This window comes from Pteropus medius, unplaced genomic scaffold (assembly GCF_902729225.1).
Source record: "Pteropus medius unplaced genomic scaffold, Ma_sr-lr_union100, whole genome shotgun sequence".
NCBI classification, from domain to species: Eukaryota; Metazoa; Chordata; class Mammalia; order Chiroptera; family Pteropodidae; genus Pteropus; species Pteropus medius.
The window spans coordinates 3,318,622-3,340,642 of NW_024350924.1; the positions used below are offsets into that span (position 1 = coordinate 3,318,622).

A 22,021-nucleotide genomic window follows, 5' to 3' on the forward strand; every position below is an offset into this window, starting at 1 on the left:
CCAGCGCCCCTCCCTGCCCCCGCCTAGATGCAGGCAGAGTCCTCAGGCTGACAGTCCCATTGCCACTTCCTCTCCCTTGTCACTCAATTTTCCTGCCAGTTCTTCTCATGCTAATGAGAGGAAGCATTTGGCCAGAGAGAAGCTTGGAAAGGAAGTCTTTGAAATGGAAATGTTGTGACAAAGTGATGGATTGTTTTCTGAGCTGTGCAGTTTGTTTCTTGCTTGCGGCAGAAGGGAAAATAGGGCTGAGAGAGGAATGGCGGAGGCCGCCCCGTCCCAGAGCCCTGGACTGCCCGGAACGCAAGCGCAGCCAGCAGGAGGAGGAAGCGGGGATGCGGGCTGCGGGGAGGGCCCGGGGCGGGCAGAGGGACGTGGCTGGTGGGTCCTGACTGGCCTGGGCATGCGGCAGCTTCCTGCTGAGGACATCTGGTCTGTCCTGTCGTGGCCACACCCTGCACCCCGCAGGGCTGGCCTCTGGGCCTTTGCTCCTGCCGATCCCTTTGCCTGAGGGCCCTTTGCACTTTCTCTGACCCGTGAACTGCTCCTCATCCTTCAAAACCAGCGTAAAGGTCACCTCCTCTAAGAAGACCCCCCTACTGCACACGATGCCCACCTCACCCAAACCCTCCGAACCGCAGGAATACTCATTGGCTGACTCTTGGCTGCTCAGTTTACTTGGGACTAATTAGAATTGTCACTGGTCTTGTTTATTAAAGAGGATGTTTGAGAACCGACTGTGTGAAGCACTGTTCTGGGCATCGTGTCCACCAGTGAACACAACAGATGGACCCCGCCCCCCTCGTGGAGCTCTGTGGGGGGCACGGATGATGGAGATAGTACCTGTGTGAGGCCGGGAGCGTAGTAGATGGTTTTGAACATCATGGGGAAAAGCAGAGGGGGACACAAAGGACGGAGAGTGCTGTGACCTTCGTGCGTTAAAACGAGGTGGGAAGGGAAGGCTTCCGGAAGGGTGAATTTGAGCAAAAACTTAGTATTTGACAGAGCAATTTTTCGGTCGTTGTGTGTTGAATGAATAAACGAACTCCGAACTGTCCCTCTAAGCTCAGCAGGGTGAGGGCTGCCGGGACTCAGCTCTTGTCCTGGAGTGCCCTCTAGTGACCTAATCACAGATGCCAGCTCTGTACACCTTGTTTTCTGCAACTTTCCTCCTCCCCACCCCAGGTCCCCAAGGCAGCGGCCAACCAAACAATAGAATTTACTAAGTGCCTACTATGCGCAGGGCACAGTGCCAGCTTCCGCAGGAGGCACAGACACAGGAGGCATTGTCCCCGTGCTCAAACCCCTCAGTCACGGGGCCTCTCGCTGGTTGGCCTTTTCCTTCTCAGCCTTTGTTTTCCGGTGTCCGCCCTCTCTAATCTTTCTAGATCATCTGTAATATCAGGATTACATTTTGGGCTGCAGGTGACTAGGTGAGGCTTATACCTGCCATGTGTATCTGAGGGGCATGGGGACAGCATTTGTCTTTCCGGGTCGCTGGAACAGCCCTTCACCCCAGGGAATTACAGCTCCAGGGAGCTGGGACCACAGCCAGGATCCGGGGCATCAGACACGCCCTGGAGTTTCTGGGCGGTGGGGCCCATTAAGATGCAGACTACAGCTGTCTTCCCATTCCTGCTGGTGGACCTGTGCCTTCTTTTTGGGGACTGCTCATGGGCCCGGCCGTCTCCTCTGAGCTGGTGGCCTCGGTCTCCTCGGCGCCAACGCCGAAGCTCCGTCCAGAGGTGCTGAGCCTCCCCCACCTTTCGTCCTTGCCCTCTCCTCTGGCCCCGGCCACGGAACTTGAGAGTCCCTTTCTTTTTCAGGGCTCCGTTTAGCACCGAGACCAGAATAACTGTGTCCTTGGAGCTTTATTTTTAGGTCCTATGAGAGGGAACAAGGAGCCTCGAAAGACAGGCCTCTCATGTGTCAAGGAGTGTTCTGGGTGGGGGCCAGCCACACCTCCTGCAGCTCTCAACTGTCGCTTGGGAATCCTGCAAACTGAGCCCCAAATCTCAGCCACTGTCCGCATGTCTGCTCCCTGGGGTTGGGGGCTCATTGCTCATAGAGAGAGGCTCGTTCATGAGCAATGAAGTAGATTGTGGGCAGAAGGCTGTCCAGATGCTCAGGCTTGTGTCCCTGGGGCTCCCTGAGCCACGCTGGTGGCCAGTCTCTCAGCCGTAGCTCCTGAGACGGCGAGGCAGATGGCCTCAAGCTGAAGGGACGCTCGGACCCGAGCCCCAGCACCTGGACCTGTGGCCCTGGGGGTTTGGATGATATGTAAGAAGTAGACGCTCCCCTAGCACTTTCCGTGGGCTGGATGGTTTCAAAGACAAATTTATTTCTCACAGTTCCGGAGGCCGGAAGTCCAAGATCAAGGTGACGGCAAGGTTGGTTTCTCCTGAGGCCTCGCTCCTGGAGGCTTGCGGATGGCCACCTCCTCACCGTGTCCCACGTGGCCTTTCCTCGGTCCCACCCACCCTGACTGTCTCTTCCTTCAAGGACATCAGTCATATGGGATTAGGACCCCACCTGGATTAGGGCCTCACCTTTATGACCTCATTTAACCTTAATTGCCTCTTTGAAGAACCTGACAGCAGTCTTGCTGGGGGTTAGGGACAGACCACAGGGATGCTGAGGGACATAATGTAGTCTGCCTCCTGGAAGAGTGTCCTCTCCTGCCCATCGTGTTGGTCAGCCCCAGACCACCCTGCTGCTCACCAGTCCTCCTCCTTCCAGCCCTAAGAAGCAGCCCCTCCCGCAGGGCTAAAGCTCGTCCTGGGACGGGTCAGACCCCCCAGGGCGCCGGTACTTCATAGGATCCAGAATGACTCCCTCCACAGTGACAGAGGGACACTGGGAAATCACCAGCCGCACTGGAGGTACCTGAGCTACAGAGGTGAAGAAGGGTGACACAGAGGACTGTGGTCTTTCCCACGTAGCTGGCCTCCCTGGCCTGAGGTCTCGGGGACAGTTATGCTGGGCATTTGCCTGGGCCTTGTCAAAGCGAACTCTCTCTCTCTCTCTCTTACTATTTCTCTCTCCTCAAATATTTATGGAGCACACCTGGCCCTGGGTGCTAAAGCCACAGAGGTGAGCAAGCCACGGTCTTCATGCCCGTGGAGCTGCGCAGGGCGAGGGTTATCAGGAGCTTGTTATGGTGAGATTTATTGGGAGGGGCCACATTTCAGGTTTTGAACATTCTGTCCCATTGTTCTCTCAGTTGATTGCAATGTCCTAGACAAGCTAGTTTTTCTGAAATCACATTCCATGGCTAGACTATTTTTTACACCAACGAGTGTCCCAGTGTTTAGTCCAGAGGTAGCGTCCCCATTGAGACTGCATTTCTGGGCCCCTGACGTGGGGCAGGGATCTGAGTGGAGGAAGGGGAAGGGGGCCCGGGACCTTGGTTCCCAGCGTGTGCTCCGCTGGCTGGTAGAAGCCTGTCCCTCCCGGGGGCCGAGGACCAGCTCCCCAGGCTCTGCTGCTCTAGATGGGCTCCTTGGACTTTCCAGCCTCCAGACAACCTACAACCTTGCCTCCTCCCCAGTGAGATGCAGCTTTTATAGTCTCAGCAGGGTTCGCTGGAGGATCAGAGAGCCGAAGCCAGAGGGCAGCAGAGAGCTGCAACGATGAGGACGGCTAGGACGGGGTGTTGCTGTGGGGTAGCTGCAGCAGGGGCTCAGCAGGGGCTCAGCAGGGGCTGCAGCAGGGGCTCAGCGGGGCTCCTGGGCCAAAACTGGACTGGCCGGGGTGGGAGAGAGGAGAGGCAGCTTTGAGTCTCTCCTTAGGTCTGTTGGTGGCGCTAAAAACAAGACAACCAGCCCAAATTAGAGTTGCTTATGCTGAGACTCTGGTCACCAAACCAAGACTTAATTGCAGCTTCGGCTCTCGCAGAAATGGAACCTTAAACCAGTCAATCAGGAATCGCCTGATCAGCACTAGTTGAGAACCCGCCCGCTAGATCCCTGCCATCCCCTGAAGGAGAGGAACTCGGCAATAGCCAACCCGCTTTTTGCTAGGATAGCTTCCTTGTTCCTGCTCCCTGCTGCCTTTCAAAGTCTCTCAATTTGTACAGCTCCTTGGATGCTGCCTGCCGGATTTGAATTGATTTTTGCTCAGATAAACTCTTAACATTTTTAATATGCCTCAGTTTATCTCTTAACAGTTTGCAGCCCCCAGGGTCTCAGGCAATGGAGATGAGGACTCTCATATCAGGCCTCCTGGCCACTGCAGGGGACGTCAGGGAGGGGGGACCCTCAAAGCCACGACTTCTTTCCTTGGTGGAATAAGACCTGATCCTTCAAGGGGGGTGTTGTTCAGGGGCTCTCTCATTGGACGGCAGAGGCTGCACCTCACAGGCCGCTGGTGATTGCCGCTGCCAACCCCATGTAGTTCCACGTAGGGTGCTACTGTCCCTTTAACTCTCTGGCCCGAGTATGGGTGCACAGCTCCATACTCCAAACTACCACAAACCTGGTGGCTTGAAACAACACGAATTTATTTATTATCTCAGCAGGCTGCCTTCTTTCAGGGGGCTCTAGGGGAGAATATTTCATTGCCTTTTCCGGTTTCTACAGGCCGCCCACATTCTGTGACTCTGACCTCTGCTTCCACTGCAACATCACCCAGCTCTGACCTCCTGCCAACCGCTTATCAGGGCCCTGGGCTCATATCGGTTCCACCCCCATAACCTGGGATCATCTCCCACTTCAAGATTCTTAATGTAGTCACATCTGCAAAGTCTCTTTTGCCATGTTGAGGTGGTATATTCAAAGATTTCAGGGATTAGGATGCGGACGTCTTTGGGGGGCTGTTATTTTGCCTCCCACGTCATCTTATTGCCCTCTGCCCTGAAGCTCACGTGCATGCTGTTTTCCCCCTTGAGGTCTAGATGCAAAGGAGGGAGGGGCTAGTGGAGGCGGGGTCTCCGGGTCTCACCCCTCCTCATTGGATGATGACACCAAGAATCTTCTTCCTGCAGGAAACACCTTGCCCTCTCCCTCAGGGATGACCTTTCTCTGTGGCTGCTGCAGGACAAGTTCATTAGGATGCCATCCAGTACCCCCCAAATCGATACCCTCCCCTCAAACCACAGCAGGATGATCTCCTTTAAAAACGTAGAGAGCCGAGGACTGAAGCTAAGACATCACAGCCAGATGCTTGTCGCCCTCAAGTCCCATGCCCTGCCCACCAAGCCTCACTGTCTTCTTTGCTGAGAATTATTTCTACAAAGGGAGTGAGAATATTTGGCTAGAGATGTCTAAGTTGGGGAAAGGGCACCCCTGTGGGGGAAGACGAGGAAGGAACTACTTCTAAAACTTGCAACCGCCAATGCCAGGAGGTTCCCCTGAACATCAGCTCTGTGCCAGGCACAGAGTCTCGGGGCTCTGAGGCTATGGCGATGAGCCGGGCAAGACCCCACCCTCCGTTAGCTCGCCGTGGAGGACCCAGGTAGACAAGGCACGGGCAAGGTGAGGCCGGAACAAGCTTCATGTAAGAAGGGGTGTGTGGAGTGCCTTGAGGGATGAGGAGAATTTCAAAAGGCAGGAATAAGGTGAGAGAATTCCATGGGGGAAGGATCAGAGGTACTGCAAGGTGTTTTCGAGCATGTGGCACTGAGCTGACCACAGAGGAGAAAAAGTTGGACAGATTTGACCTCTTTTCTGGATGGGGTTTGCACGAGGCAAAATTGAAGGGAGGGTGCATCTCCACACAGCTTCCTAGCAACGGTGACAGAACAGAATGATCAGGTGACTGTGGAACCTGTGGTGTATGAGAGGTGGGGGCGGAGTAAGAAAGAGGGGACATCATGACCTCTACCTGCCTCCTGGGCTTAACCATCAAGGCTCTCCTGAGACAGCACTGATTAGAAGTGGCTTTGGGCAGAAGAGAAACATTGAGACCTACAGCTAAGCCTCTGGGTTCAAATCCTGGCTCAGCCACTTGCTAGCTGTAGCATCTTCAGCAAGTTACTAGACAGCTCTGGGACTGCATTTATTACTCTTCATAACAGGTCCTACCTCAGAGGGTGTCATGAGCCCTATGCTGAGTAAATTCATTTACACTGAGCCTCTCAGAATAGTGCATGACATGCAATAGCTGTAAGTTATTGTTATTTTTCAAGGGACATGATCTGATCTTTGCATCATCTCTTTCTTTCTGTTACCCTTTTCCTTCCTTCATTTGTTGGGCACCTGCCATGCACCAGACACTGGGCTGAGACTATAGCATTAAAAAGGCACTTCCATAGCTCTTGATGGGTTTACCACCTGAAGGTGAGTTCTTATCCTAGGCCTCACCTATCTGCATCCTATTTTGTGTAGCACGTTTTACCTTTTGCTAAGGAATTTCATATATTATCTTATTTAATTCCCACGAGAACCCTGGGAACTTGGTGTTATTGATTATTTCTGTTACATATATTTTTTGTTATATTTGTATGTATTATTTCTCTTAATAGTGGAACGGTGGGGTGGTGGTGGGAAAGAGGGAGCTCAGCCATGGCCCTTCTGGCTCAGAAGAGCAGAAGATGTACCCCAAGTTCCTAATGAGGTTCGCTGTCATTCGCTCCACATGCATCTGACAGACACCTCAGCGACGGGAGTGAAGCCGCATTCATTATCCGGTGACATTTTGCAGGCAGCTTCTCACCTCCGCTTCCCCTGAGATGCAATAACAAAAGTTTGTCTGATCTTCCCTTTACCCAGCTCCCAGCTCCCTGCCACCCCCAGTTCCTTTTCATCCCTGCTTTTGAGGGCAGTCATTCTCCTGTCTCTAGGATGTGCCGCCGAGTGACACAGTGGTCCCTGGGGACACCAGGGTGGCTTTCTTCCTCTAGCTTCAAAGGGCCTTTGGAGTGTTCCACTCCATGGGCGAATGCATTTTATTTTTTAGGAGGCCGGAATTAGCTGCTGAGGGGGACAGGGGCATCTTGGGGGTTCCCTTCATTTCCGTCCCCAGGACCTTAATAAGGAGAGAATAAAGGGGTAAAGGGTGGGCCTGGGGAGAGAGGGCCAGGGTGGGGCCTTGTCCCTGGAGGAGGGACGGCACTCCTTCGTCAGCAGCTGCTGTGACTGTGGCCTGAGCAGGGCTTCCTGGGAGCAGGGGCCTGCTGGGGCGGAGCCAGGCTGGGTCAGTGCCTGGCCCCGCAGAGTCAGGGCCTGAGGGGAGGAGGCCAAACTGTCCCGGGAGGCGGGACTTCCGGGGTGCTTGTCCGGAAGGGCCACCTTTTGAAGGCTCAGGCGTCCTACTGGAAAGCTTGCGAAGGGGTCCGAGACAAGGCCTTCTGAGAAAGCTTCCGAGAGACCTTCTGAGAGGGGGTTTCGGAGCGGGGTTGGGGGGCCGTTCCTGCTCTTCTTGTCCTCCTCCGAGCCTCCACCAGGCAGAGCAGCCCCAGGACAGGGGACTGGGAGCATGCCGGGGCTCTAGGCCAGGCCCTGCCCCCAGCTGCACCCCAGGCCTCCGAGCCCACCCTCAGAAAGCCTTCGAAGGTCTCCTGCACTTACACTTCTCCTTAGGGAGTGTCTGACCTTAACTTGTAGGTCCAGGGTTTGGGGGAGAGAGGGTGTGAGGAGAATGAACTCTTACCAGGCCTACAGAGTGGCTTAGTTTGGTCTCTTTACGGTAATTGCGAGGGAAAACTTGAAGGGACAATTTATTAAGTCAACAAACATTTATTGAGTACCTGCTATGTGCTGCGAGAGGCCCAGGGAATAGAGCAGTGGACCAGACAGAGAAAAAACCCTACCTTTTGAAACGAACATTTTTGTGAGGAATTATAGATAAACAATTAGGTACAAAGGTGACTGTGTGTGTGTGTGTGTGTGTGTGTGTGTGTGTGTGTGTGTGTGTGTAATTTTATTTTGATTAGATGAAAATGGGCTGTGACCTGGGCCTGCCATGCTCCATGCACCTTGGCTCAAGGGGCACAAAGGCCATCCGGCAGAGGCAAGCGCAGAAGGAGAATGGACATAGGTGTCAAGAGCTTTGAAGGTGACATTTGAGTTCCGACTCAGGGGGCCTACAATCAGCTCTCCTCCTGCATTTCTCAGTCGTGTGAGCCAGCACAGTCCTCTTTTTGCTTTAGTTTGAGTTGGGTTTCTTGCTGTCTGCAACCCAAAGCATCCTGCTTCAATCATTCCAGAACCAGCTTGTGCATCCTCAGAGAGTGTCTGAGCAAGTTGTGGGGGAGGGACAACGTCCAGAGCAGAGCGGGAGCTGGGCAGTGTCGTCAGGAGACTAGCTGCTGACCAGGCTCGGAGAGCAGGGTGGGGGAGCCTTGCGTGTGAGCGCGTCTTGGGCAGCAGCGGCTCCAGGCCACACTGCACGGGCAGCTCTGTGCCCGGGAGGTTGTCCCAGAGGTCCTGCAGAGCCTTCTTTCTCACATGAGTGACCTTTGGGGACCACAGGCGTGGACCGGGAGTGGCTGGCGCAGTGAGGGGCGGCTCCAACCTCAGCCTCTCTGATGTTCCACAGCCACAGGGAATGACGTGACCCGACTTTTGTTTGCATGTGGGTGAAGGGGAATTGAAAGCGACAGATACAGGGGTTAGGTCTTTGGGCAAGAAGGTGGAGGGATAGGACAATTGGAGTACCATCGATGTCTGATCATCTCGATGTTGCGCTTCCTTGATTTGGGGGTGCATGTGATGATTCCTCCGCTGCAGGCGAGGTTACTTAACTTTTTGAAGCTTCAGTTTCCTTATCTGTAAGTGGAAGTAACACCTTCTCACAGTGGTTGTTATAGATGAAGTGGATCTGCGTGCACGTAACACACCCAGCAGGGGGCACTTTACTGACCGTGATGTGATTCCCACCCTTACTACCTTCCCTGCCCCACGTCACCTAATTCTATTCCTATGTGGTCTTCGAATTCAGTTTCTCTCTTTGAAACCGGGTCGTGAGCTGACTTGGATTTTAAAGGCAAGTTCTCTACTTACTCAGGCAGTGTTACCGTGGTCCAAAATGGAAGCCTTTAAAGAGTAATCGTTTCTTTTATTTGTGTAGTGCTTTACAGCCATAAATTACTTTTAATAACACTCCCTCATTAATTGCTCCCAACAGCCTGGTGAGGCAGGTGTAATTCTGCCTGTTGTTTTCGATTTGGAAGTAAGTTCAAGGAGGTTGAGCACAAGGATAAGAATTAGAGAAGTAGGAAGCCACAGGGCTCTGTCTCTAACAGAGGGCAGGTCCTCAGCAGCCACTTTGGAGGCCTGCGGAGCTCCATTGGCCAGGTTGGGAGAGGAAGGGCAGCAGGGAGGACAACGCCCTCCTCGGGGACTACTCTCTACGGTGAGGGTGGGGTGGGGAGAACCCTGCCATGTTTGCTGTGAGGTGGGCATTTTTTGTTTTTATTTTCCGAGCGAGGAAATGGAGGCTCATCGAAACCAGTCACGCAGTCGGTAAAAGCTCCTTCGATTCCAAGTCTAGAGAGATTTCCGCTCAACATCTCGTAAGTTTTTGAAATGTTTTATGCTTTATGGTTTATAAAGCACTTTTAAAAAGAGAATGGTGAATAGAAATACCACCGTTGGTCCCAGCTTGCACGGTTTTCTGCAAAGACAGCTGGCACGATATGCTGGAGAAGAAAACGAGATTTGGAAGCCTCCTGCGAATTGCAGCCCCCTGTGAAATGGTTTTGTTGTTTCTCTCACCCTATTTGCATATCTTTACTTGAAAATAAAAAAGGACCCTTTCATTCATTCTATGTTCCTATTCGGTGGCTATAAAATGTCTTCCACACAGTAGGAGTTACAGAAATAGGAGCTCAGTGAATGAAGAAGCCTTGGGCACAGCTCACTGAGCCTGGCTGCGGGCAAGTCCACCCCTCCTCGGCAGTCGTGGAGACATGTTTCCCTCTGTGTTTCGCACTTGACCCCCTGGCAGCCCTGTCCCCTCCGCCCTGCCTCTCTCCTTCCCCTTTGTCAGCGAGTCACTTTGGGTGCTCGTCTATAGATCTCAGATTTCACTGCAGACAGGAGGCTGAGTGGATGGTCAGTGAGAGGGGCCCCCAGAGCCCGTCTCCCTGGGTTTCTGGGGAAGAAACCGATGACGCAGTGCTGGCACACAGGGACGATGCGACATCAGCCCATTGCCAGTGGTGACGTGAGGAGTGGAGGGGTTGCTATTGCAACCTCACCCCCCCGGCCCCAGTGGAAGGCCTGGACCTGCTTTCTAGGTGTTGTGCAGTGGCATCTGTGGCTGCAGCCTTGTGTCTTACAGGGTTGAGTGGAGCTGGGTGTGTTCCAGGGTTGTGTGTTGTGGGTTTGTGCTTTGGGTTACGTGGAGTGGAGCTCTGTAGTGACCTGTGGCCTAGGGGCATTTTTCCAGTGTTGACTTACCTTTGAGGTGTGGCAAGGTGTTGAGTATTGGGCCTGAAGAAGGCATGGGGCCTCCTTATTTGAGAGGGTGAATGGGGCGGGACAGAGTGGAGAATCCCTCTCTCCACCCCTCCCCCCACCCCCGCCTTAGCTCTGTTCCCTCATCCTCGGGGCTTGGTGAGCAGAGCAGGACCCTCTCCCAAGAGAGCAGTTCCTCAGATGGGCCTGCCACCCACAACCACCCTCCTTGGGGAGGTCTGGCCTCTGGGCACCTGCTACTTCTGTTTCAGCTGCCCCACAGGCTACTGGTCAATTCCTGATGACCCAGTGGGAGCCGAACCCCAAGGCAGTTGGACATACCATTTCTCTGGAGCAGTGCTCCAAGGCCCTTGAGGACACACTTCTTCCTCTTCACTGGAAGACCCACACTCAGAGTCCCCAGCCTGTGCATAAATTCATGGAGATGGGCCAGGTGAAAAGCACCTGGGAATGTTTCTACTTGTCTACTTCCCAAGGAAGAAATGGAGGAGCAAGGTGCCAGGCAGGTACTGCCTCCCCAGGTTGTGAGGAGATGAGGGGACCCCCTAAGAAAAAGTGTTTCTGTCCATGGGTTTGCTGCCTATATCCTCCGAAAGACGGAGCCCTAACACCTCTCTCCTCCCCCCAATTCCTTCACATCCGCCAGTGGAGAGAGCACTAGACTAGTAGGGAGAAGATTTGAGTCCAGCATTGAATGTGTCCCTGTTTATGGGGGACCTTAGGTAAGTGGCTGTCCCTTTAGTTTGTTTGTATCTGCATGATTATTATGGGAATAATGATTAAATCTCTTCTACTGGTTATTTTGAGCTGTGGTGAGATAACGTAGGGAAAAAGCTTTGGAAAATTTATGCATTGCTACACGAGGGTAAGGTATTATTATTAAACAAAGCTGAACTCTTCATTGCTCATAGCAATCCTTGGCCTTTTAATATGCCTCCTCTAAGAGAGACCAAAGCCAGTGACTTTTCATCTTTAATGTGAAAAATGAATCACTTGGGATCTTGTTAAAATGCATATCCTGATTCAGTAGGTCTGGGCTGGACCTGGTTTCTGCATCTCCTTGCTCTTAGGTGATGCCAATATCGCTAGTCTTAGGGACCACAGGTGAGAAGCAAGGATCTGAACTACCCCCTCACAAGAAAGGAGAATGAAATCTTCCCATAGTCAGTTGAGAAGAATCAGGGGTTTATTAAAACAGCTTGCAGTCAAAGATGGCCTGTTGGTCACAAAAGGTAAATTTTGGTCTTTGGAAAAACAGAGAGCAAGAAGCAGGGGAAGGTAGGGAGAGAGACACACACAGAGACACAGGAGCCAAGAAGCCCTGGACAAATCATTTCCTGGACTTCTCCGCAGAGCAGCCCCCATTGCTCTTACTAAGAGAGTCTGTGCTGCCCATTCTTGAGCCTGCACTGTTGAGGATTCTGTTGATTTCTCTTGGGATGTTTTGCTTCTCCTCGTTCTCGGTCTCTCGATGGTAGAAGTAGTTAAAGTTGGAGACAATGACAGGCACAGGGAGGGCAATGGTGAGCACCCCTGCGATGGCACACAGAATGCCCACAATCTTCCCCCCAGCAGTGATTGGGCACATGTCACCGTACCCCACAGTTGTCATGGTGACCACCGCCCACCAGAAGCCATCAGGAATGCTAGAGAAATGGGACTCAGGCTCGTCCACCTCGGCAAAGTAGACCGCGCTGGAGAAGAGGATGACCCCGATGAAGAGGAAGAAGATGAGCAGCCCCAGCTCCCGCATGGACGCCTTCAGCGTCTGCCCCAGGATCTGCAGCCCCTTGGAATGGCGGGAGAGCTTGAAGATGCGGAAGACGCGCACCAGCCGGATGATCCTCAGGATGGCCAGGGACATGTTCTGCTGAGCGCTCGGCTCCGTCTCCTGGACCAGCTCCGTGATGACGGTTGCAAAGTAGGGGATGATGGAGATGATATCAATGACGTTCATGATGTTCCTGAAGAAGCCGGTCTTGCTGGGGCAGACCACGAACCGCAGCGCCAGTTCAAAGGTGAACCACACGATGCAGGTGGACTCCACCATGAAGAAAGGGTCAGTGAACATGGTGTGGGAGAGGCCTGTCTTGCTTGTGTTGAGGCTGGAGTCTTTCGCCGCCTTCAGCTCCCTATCCTCTCGGAACTCAGGTAATGTCTCCAGACAGAAGATGGTGATGGAGATGATCACAACCAACACGGACACCACGGCCACGCCACGGGCCGCACTGGAGCTCTCAGGGTACTCAAAGAGGAGCCAGAACTGCTGGTGGAAGTCATTGGTGGGGAGCAACGTTTCGGGGTCTTTGATGAAGCCTTCATCCTCCCGGAACTGGTCCATGGCCTCGCTCCCCAGCTCGTAGAAGGTGATCTCATCAGCGAAGACGTCGATAGGGACATTGGCCGGGCGCCGGATTTTCCCACCAGACTGGTAATAATATAGGATTCCATCAAAACTGGGCCGGTTCCTGTCAAAGAAATACTCATTTCTCATGGAGTCGAAGAACTGCACCCTTTTCTCCCGATCTCCCAGGAGGGTCTCTGGGAACTGATCGAGGGTTCTGAGCTGCGTCTCAAACCTCAGCCCAGCAATGTTGATGATCACCCGCTGGTTCCCTTCACTCATGACCGCTGGCTCAGGCCCGGGGGGATCGCCGTAGTCCCCCGGGTGCTTGGAGAAGGCCATTTCATGGTTGGCGCTGTCACTGATGAGGATCCTCCAGTTGGAGAAGGTGCTGCTCCCAGGTCGGCCTTTTGGGCTGGTTGGGTCGAAGTCTGTGGTGTAGCCTGGCTGTTCTTGGATTTCATCTGAGTTATCAAAATTGACCAGAGCAACCTCCATTTCTTTCCAGCCACACACATCCATTCTAGGGGAGTCGGAGGAGAAGCATGAAGACCTTCAGCCTTCCCTGCCTGCCGTGAGCTGCGGAGAAGAAGTTCATTATGTAGGAGCTAGGATAGGGTACAGCGGGCCTTCGATCACTGACGTAAGGGACACCATTGGATGAGGACACGATTGATGTTTCGCTTGGGGAGGGAAACTCACGATCGTTTGGGCAACCTTCCCTTGAGGTCATTTTGTACCTTCTGAGTCTTCGCACACTAGTAACTAGGGAAATTGCAAAGAAGGAGCCTGGCCGAGAGAGGAAAGCTTTCTCCGGCCAAAGAGGGTCTCCGTACACGATGGCAGAGAGAGGCCATAATGAAAGAGGAAGCTAACGTTTCTTGACAATGAAACACGTGCTTGGGCATGTGTATGAAGCTCTCCAGGGTACCCATCTTCGCCAGGCCCGGTCTAGCCCTTACACCTTTCTCGTACACTCCACAGCCAGACCCTCACATATCCTTTTAGTTATATCTTCAAAATATCTAGAATTCAACCATTTCTCATCACCTCCGCCACCACTTCTTGGACCAAGTGGTGGGGTGGGTATGAGAACATGAACCCGATAGATTCTGCTGGGAAGGAGGAACAGGAGGATGGATGCTGGGTGGGCACCAGCCGTGTCCTCCCTAGCAGTAGGCTGTCTGTGCCTTAGCCCCGCCCTCTCTAAGCAACTCCCAGGCCTGTCTGGAGGGCACATTAACTGAGATCGCACATGTAAGATGCCTGGTGGAAAGATCATTGAATTATAACTATTGTTTTTGTCAATTTCCCCACATAACAAGAACTTTAGAAGCCATCAGCCATTGGTATTTTATTTTGGCCTAAGTCCAAGATGTTTGTGAGGAATGATTTCATTAAAAAAATCACTTTCGGCAGGTAGGAAGTAATGTGCGTGTGCGTGTATGTGTGTGTGTGCGTGCGCGTGTTGGGGTGGGGTTCAGGAGAACGTGCCCAATGGGTTTAGATCACAAACATAGACTAAGATATTCCCTCAGAGCCACTCAAGCTTTGATATCAAATTAAGAACGCTGAACCAAGCAGGCCGGGGACGAGGGTGGGAGGAGGTAAAACCTGTAGTGGTCACAGCCTTGGGAGCAGTTTCACATACAGATGACAAGGGATGTCAACGGACAGTGTTGCAGACTTCTCAAAGTGGTCCCACATTCACATTTGCTTCTCACTTCTAAGGGACAATAATCATGTGAGCCAGGTTTGGAGTTGGTTCTGTCCCTGGGCTGTCCTCCTCGGCCCCACTTTGGCCCCTGGGAGAAGTTGAACACCCTGGGTGGGGTGGGACACCCAGTGAGGGTGGAGCTGTGGGGCTGAGGTATTGGGGGCCGGCACCCATGGCACCTGGCAGGGTCCTGGAGCCTGCTCTGCTTACAGAGTGTGGGGTCGCTGGCAGCTTTCCCTGAGTGCCGCTTCTCTTCCTCTGCCCGGTGTTCTGAGGCTTCAGTGGAATTGCCGGTACTCAAGGATGAACTCTTATTCATAGCTGAAGCGATCATCATATTTAAGAGTCTTCTATAGTGTCCGATTCCACTCATGATCTCCGTGCTTGCCTGGCACAGTGCCAAGACGGTGCACTGGGTTTAAACAAACTCTTGTCCCCTCCAAACGTACTTGTGTTTCCTCCCCCCAGGCCACTATTTCTGCAGACCCAGCCACCTTCATGCCGTCCTTCTGACTTCACCTGAAGATGAAGCTTTCCCTAAGGACAGCAGGAGAGGATGCTCTTGCCCTCCCGTGAACCCCCAGGAAGGACAAGGTTTTGACACAGTATTATCTGATCCATGTCTTATCTCCCCAGAACTTTGTCATCTTTGGGTCCCCCAGCACCTCTGTATGTGGGGGCAGGCTGGTCCACTCACAGGCCCAGTGCATCTTACACCTCCCCCTCTCCGACCTGTGCTAGCTCCCCTTCCCCCAAAGCCAGGTCGCCTTGGGTTTGAATCTCAGCTTTGTGCTCGCTGGGTATGTGGCCTTGGACAAGTCACCACCTCTGTGAACTTTACCTTCTCCCTCTCTAAATAGGCCTAGTCAAAACTTCTCTCAGGGTTCTTGGGGGTAGAAGGAGATAATGCATGCTGTGCATAGTGTGCCTGGCACATAGCAGGCATTCTCGATGAAGCTGCTGTTGTTTCTGGCTCTGTCTGTTCTGGAGCCTTTTCTGGCTGCCTGATATAGTCCACAGTGACCTCGGATGCCTCCCGCGCGCGCTCTGTGGCACTTCATGTGGCTTTGTGGTGCCGGTGGTGTCTTCCTGGACTGGACCAGGCACTTCTTGCACACAGGGCCTCGGGGAGGCTCAGCCTATGTCTTTCTCACAGCAGATGTTCCTCAGAAGGCTGTGGGAGGGCCAGGCTGCGGCTCTGGCCTCTCCAAGTCCCAGAGCTACACTGGGCATCCGTGTCCTAAGCCTTTCCCATGGCCTTTCCCACTCTTGCCTGTGGTTGCTTAGCAACCCCAATACCTCCTACACACTCAGGTGAGGCAGTGGCCATCTCTGAGTCAGAGGATGGCTGAAAGAAGTCATCACGCAAAGACAGCTGTGTGCATTGCAACACGGAGAGTCCCAGGGACAGGAGCGCACAGTTGCATGGAGGGCGGGCGCGGAGGTCACAGGGCCGGCAGCAGGCGAGGGGACGAGGAGGCGGGCCAGTGGGCCTGGCACAGGGTGGGTTCCTGCTGCCCCTTGTTGAGTGAAGGAGAGGATCATGGAAGGAGGAGTGGCTGGAAGGCTGACCTTGGGCCGTCATCGGGCTGGACAGAAGAGGGCGCTGTGGTTCTGCTGGACCCGACCCCTGGTCCACGCTGCCGAGTTGTCTCCACAGAGGCCCTTCCTTCCATTGGGGGCGCTGCCTCTCCTCTGCTCCTCGCTCAGCCAGGTCTTGCTGACTGACCCTCCAGGGCCGCTGTATTGCTTGTCTCTTCCCGAGTCTCAGCCTGGCCCTCAGTCCAACCCCCATCTCCTCCCTCACCCTGGACTATACTGGTTCAGGCTCAGGGGCCCAAAGAATGTAGATTCGGTTCCTCTCTGCCTTACCAGTGGTCAGAATTTTGTTACCCCACCCTTCAAGGGCCTTGATTTCCCCAACTGGGGAATAGATGGAGTCTCAGACAAAACTTGCTGGTTCAGCCGCCTGCCCTAGCCCTTCCATGGTGGGGACGTGACCACAAGTGCCCAGCAATCGCAGCCTTCCTGAGCAGAAATGGCAGCCTTGGAGGCACCAGAGGGATGGGGCTCAAAGCTGAGAGCAGCTTCCTGCCATGAGGCCTGAACTCGATGGGGAAGGGATGGCAGCCAGCCGGCTGGGGTGGGGTCCGTGGGGAGCTGGCCCTTAGTGAGCTTGCAGCAGGCTCTCCATCCTGGGGCCGTGGGCCAGTGACTGGGGCGGGACGGCCATTTCTTTATTCCCTCTCCTGGCACCGGTAATATGGGAGGGTGACACCCGTACTAGGGCAGCAGCCTGGCCCTTTCAGAGGCTGTTGTTGCTCAGGCTGAGCCTGCTTGGATGCGTGGGGACAGACATCTCTGGGGCCATACAGAAGCCGGGAACGACTTGTATGGTCTATACGCTAAGCCCCTCTGCCTGCGGCGAAGCTCCTTCCTCCCGACCACTCCAGACTCCTACACTCAGGCTAAGCAAGCATTTCCACACAGGATCTGAGACTCACCACGGCCCCCGAGGCGGTTAGCGGCCATTATCTGCATTTAGCGAATTACCAAGACACCCAACACATAGATAGACATGCGCTTGTGTGCAAATATGCAGAGACGCACAGGTGGCCTCCTATGCGCAAACGTGCAGCCCCAGGAACCACCCACGTCCACAGACGTTTCTGCTCCAGCGGTGCCCTGACCTTCTCTCCCCCATCCAGTCTGTCTGCCTCTTGGAACAGGAGGATGCTCTGTTACTTGGAGCAACTGGAAGAAGACAAGGAGGCTGGAGGGGGCTTGGGAAGCCCGTCACGCGGCTCTCTTCCTCGTGAGAGTGGGGTGGGCACAGTGGGGACAGTCTGTCTCTCTCCTTGCTCAAAGACAGAGATGTCTTCCTAAAGAGATAGAATAATGCGGGCAACAGCTCCTGAGCTTCAGCAGCGCTGAAAAGCATGGCCATAGGGTAATTCACTCCAGCAGGAATGTTGGGGCTCACCATGTAATTGCTGCTCCCCAGGGAGGCCGGAACAGCTCCCTCCCACCACTGGGGAAATACTTTTTTTGCCCTGGAAGTCGGCTGGGAGGCGGGACTCATGGGTCTTTTCCCGGACCTCTGGATTTCGTGTGTCATCAAGGTCTCAGATTGCCTTCTGTTCGCCTTGTAACCGTGGTGACAGGCATGGGCTCTGGAGCCGGCAGGCCTAGATTTGCAACTGTGACCGATTTAGTCCTGTGCAAGTCTTTCAATCTCTGTGCCTCAGTTTCTTCATCTGTGAAATGGGAGACTACTTATGTCAGAGGGCTGTTGAGATGATTAAAGGAGTGAATGTTTGTCAGACCCTTAGAACAGCACCAGACACCTGGCGGGTGCTGCGTGGAAGCTGGTTATAGCCTGTTTAGGAGCCCGGCTGCCCCAGGAATAGCAGCCTGGTCTTGGCCTTGATTCTGAGAGCATAACTGGGGCCTTCCTTTGGTGCCCTGTGATTGTCTGAGCTCACATTGTCCTCTCTGTCCCCTGGGGTGCGCCTCAGTCTGGTTCTCTGTTAAAGGAAAGACCCGCTCCCCGACCTTCACACCCCACCAGTTTGCAAACCCTGTGGGATCCAGCTCCATGAGGTCCCATCTTTCTGGCCTTGCCCTTCCCTCTTCGGACCTCACCTCTAGCCTGGATCGCTGCCATGGCGGGACCAGGTGCTCCTGCTCACAGCCAGGTGGACCCAGTGCCCCCCGCATGGAGCCTCCAGCGATTCCTCCACACCCAGATCAGAGCCCCTACCCTCCTCAGCCTGGCACTGTGTGTGCATCTCTTTCCCCCCATGCTGAGGCGAGACCCCAGCCTCATCTAGTCTCTGCAGCCAGTTCTGGGGTCTGTGGCCACATGTGATAGCCTTCAGGGGACCGCGGGGGAGGAACCAGCTTGGCCTCGCTCCGCCTGGCAGACGCGTTTCTCCTCGACGTCCCTTTCTGCACAGAGCCCCGCGCTGGGGAAGCAGGTCCTATGGCTACGTGTGGACACACTGAATAACAACAAAATTCCACATGCCAGCCTCGTCTTTCTGCAAGCACCCCCAATCTTGAGTTACTTTCTCGAAATCGCCTTCCTAAAGAACCGCCCCGTAGCTATGTTCCAGCTGTATGACCTTGGAAAAGTTACTTAATCTCTCTGTGCTTCAATTCTCTCTTCTGAAAAGCAGGGATAATAATGGTGTCTACGGAGAGATTTAGGGGAAGGATTCATATCCTCATATTACCCCAGTGCCTAGTATGTTGCCTTACACATAGAAGAACCTCTGTAAATATTTTTTAAATAATTTATTGATTTGGACGCAAAGCCATGAGCGAATGAAATGAGCTGGAATTGCGGGCATCTATCTGCCTGTGTGGGGTGGGGTGGGGAAGCCGCCAGTGTGCCCAGCAGAATACCACAGAAGCCACGGTCTATTCTCCTGGCTAAAGTTTTTCTGCTTCTGCCTTCTGGGCCTGTTCGTCTGTTGGTGCTCAAGTGGGGCATTGAGCAGTGGAGTTCTGGGGACCCCTTAAATCCCAAGAAGACTCCCGAATTTCTGGAACAGAAATGGGCATAGAAGGTGGGGATCTGGGGACAGATATGCTTTCTTCTGGTGCAAAGACAAGGCCCAGGCTTAGGTGGGGGATTGAGACTGATGTTCTAGGAGGCTCCGAGTTATATGAGCTAGGAACGTGGACATAAGAGTAACGTGTCTCCTTAAGAGCATGCTGGGAACTGAGCCAATCTGGGTGGCTCATTCTTGCTGCTATGTGCACAGCTGAATTTCCCCAGAATGCTTCAGGGCCTCTATAGGAGAAAGACGCTTGGGGCCCTTGGATATGGTGGTCGGGATCCAGCAGCAGAGATTGAACTGTGAGTCAGAGGAAAAAATGTGGCAAAGAACTCACCAGCAGGAGCAGTGGAGGAGAAGCTGCTTCGGGTTCGGCCTGCGTGAGCCTCCGCGGGGGCTCCGGCTGGGTCAGCTCTCCACAGCCCGAGGGACCCGCTGGTCTCAGGGCAGACGGGAGGACTGGCAGGAAGGAGCCTGCCAGCTGATGCCTGGGATTCAGAAATTCTATCCTTCTGTGAAACAGGATCGCCCTTGCTGTCTCTCTCTCTCTGGAGGAAGCTCGAGAGAGAGGGTCCGGTTGGGGGCACTGGGCAGGTGCAAGGTGGAGCGCATCACGGGAAACTGGGCAAAGTGAACTGAAGCGGGGATGACCCTCTACCCTCATGGCCAAACACGCACAGGTCGGATACTGACCCAGAGGATGATCTGGATGCTGACTCAGAAGACGTTTCCTAAAAGCTGGTGGTCACACGCAGGCTCAGAAGATGGCAGTGGTGGTGTGTGTCCCCTACCATCACCCCCAGTGTTTAGGAGACCTTGCTCATAAGTGTCTGATCAAGTCAGGCCTGGCTTTGCTGGGCTGCTCAGTGACTGACCCCTGGCACTGAGGTTCTAATGTTGGGCCCCAGACCAGCCTGTGAGAAGGGCCAGGGCAGGGTACAGCTCAGGGCTTTCTTCAGTCCCATTGGACTTGAGGGACAGAAGCTTGGCCTGACTCACTGAGGACAGTGCCCTGTCTCCAGTACAACCATGGCCCTGGGAAGGCCATGGCCTGAAAGAGAGCCGGTCAGGGAGGACTCCCTCCACAGTGAGAGCACCCTCGTCCCCACGGGGAACTCCCTCCACCATCCCAGGGGCTCTCTTTGGAGAGACAGAGAGCTGGAATAAAACGATATTGGTGTTGGACTTGGTGTTGAGTTTCACAGCATTTACTAGCCGATCACCTTGAACATATATCCCTTAATCTCTCTGAGGCAACAGAGCACAATGGTTGGGCCCAGGCTCTGGACCCAATTCCCTGGGCCCAAATTCAGGTCCAATTACCAGCTGTGTGACCTTGGACAAATTACCTGACCTCTGTGAGCCTCTGCATCCTCATCTATAAAATGGGGATGAATATTATAGTACTTCTGCTGTAGCATTGCTGTGAGGTTTAATTGAATTAATACATGTAAAACACTTAGCATGATGTTTGGCCTGGGGAAATGGCTGCTGGAAATGAGGGCTTTTGCTTTCAGGGGTCCATGGGTGCACAGTGCCTTCACTCCACAAAGGCCTCAGCTGGTGGGTATTTTGGGGCCATCCTGGGACCACAGATCTTTTGCTGTTTCTCATGGAGGGCTCGCAGGGTTTCTATGGGTAGAAAAAATGAGACTCTCTTGATTGCTATAAAACTACAAAAAAAATCACCTTTCTCGTTTCTTTTCTCTTCCTGATGTTGCTTCTCTTGTCTGCTCCATTGGCACAGGAACCTGCCATCCTTGCCAAATGGGTAAATTGAGACAAAAACGCAGACGTATTTGTTCTTTGCAAACGTCCTGGTAGAGAGGAGGAGCCGGAAATGGAGCTTGGAGCTGGTCGCGCAATTTCACGGGACCACGAGAGTCTTTGAGCAGCTCCCACTTATCAAGTGCTCACTCTGTGCAGGCCCAGGGCCCACTGCTTTAAGCAGCGTATCGCATTGGATCCTCCCAGCAATAGTAGCAGGTACTAGAACTATCTCAAGTATGGGGAAACGAAGTCACAGGGAGGTTTGCTTGCCCAAGGTCATGTAGCTCCTGAGATGGCAGAGGTGAAATGCGAATCTAGACTTGCACGCTTTACCCCTGTGCTAAAAGCATGTATAACGTGCAGGCAGCGGGGGTGGGGTGGGGGAGTGGGGGGTGAGGGTGTGTGGGTGTCTGAGACTCACTGCGCCAGAGGAAGTCAGTGAGGGCGCCCCGGGAGGTAGCGTTTGAGCTAAAGGAAAAGTGCTCCAGGCCGAGAAAAAGACACACAAGTGCTGAAGGCATTCCATCCAGCGGGGACCTTTGAGTGTGACGGCGTGAGGGCCCACAAGAGCCATTCTCTGAAGGCTGGAGTGCGGTGCTGAGGAAGTGCGGGGTTAGATAGGGTCTGCACAGGCCACACAGGCTGCAGAGTGATGGTGTGGGCTGTTCCCCACTGGGGCGCCAGTACGCAGCATCTATGACCCGGGGCAGGCGAGCCTCCCCCCCACAGCCCCCGCTCCTCCTCATCACCACAACCCTTGCTGTCCTCACAGGAAATTTCGCATGAAAGTCTAGTATATAAAACAGATAATGAAGCTGCTCTGCTTGAGCTAGGGCCGTGTGGGGTCCTAACCCTGCCTGTGGAGCCTCTTAATTCCCTCTCCAGCTTCCTGGAGCACAGCTGACACCCACTGGCTAAAGTCCCTCCTGTTTCTCATGCTCCCCTGTTGAGGTCTGACCTCCTGGTTGCTCTGCCCCCGCCCCCACATGTCCTCTGGCCCCCTTCTCCCCAGCGTGCAGGCCCAGTGACGCAGTCTCACTGGGTCCTTGCCCAAGAACCTGATCTCCTTGCTCTCCACTCTGCCCTCTGGCTCTGTTCCCACCACCAGCCGGAAGCAGGGCAAGGGGTCTGGGGCCTCCATCTGACCAACCGGACACCGAGCCATGAAAAACGAACTCCCCTATCAGATCCTGGGGCCTCTCGGGCTTCTGTCTGGGCTTGCCCTTCTGACTTAAACTTCTATGCTCCAGTTTCTGGGGCAAGGATG

General features: G+C 53.9%; 1 protein-coding gene across 1 annotated transcript; it reads right to left on the reverse strand.

The window, feature by feature from the left end:
* Positions 1-11,663: 11,663 nt before the first annotated feature.
* KCNA10 (potassium voltage-gated channel subfamily A member 10) lies at positions 11,664-13,626 on the reverse strand. Its single transcript, XM_039841014.1, has one exon. It carries the CDS (start codon positions 13,222-13,224, stop codon positions 11,689-11,691), a length of 1,536 nt encoding a protein of 511 aa, XP_039696948.1. The 5' UTR covers positions 13,225-13,626; the 3' UTR covers positions 11,664-11,688.
* Positions 13,627-22,021: the final 8,395 nt, after the last annotated feature.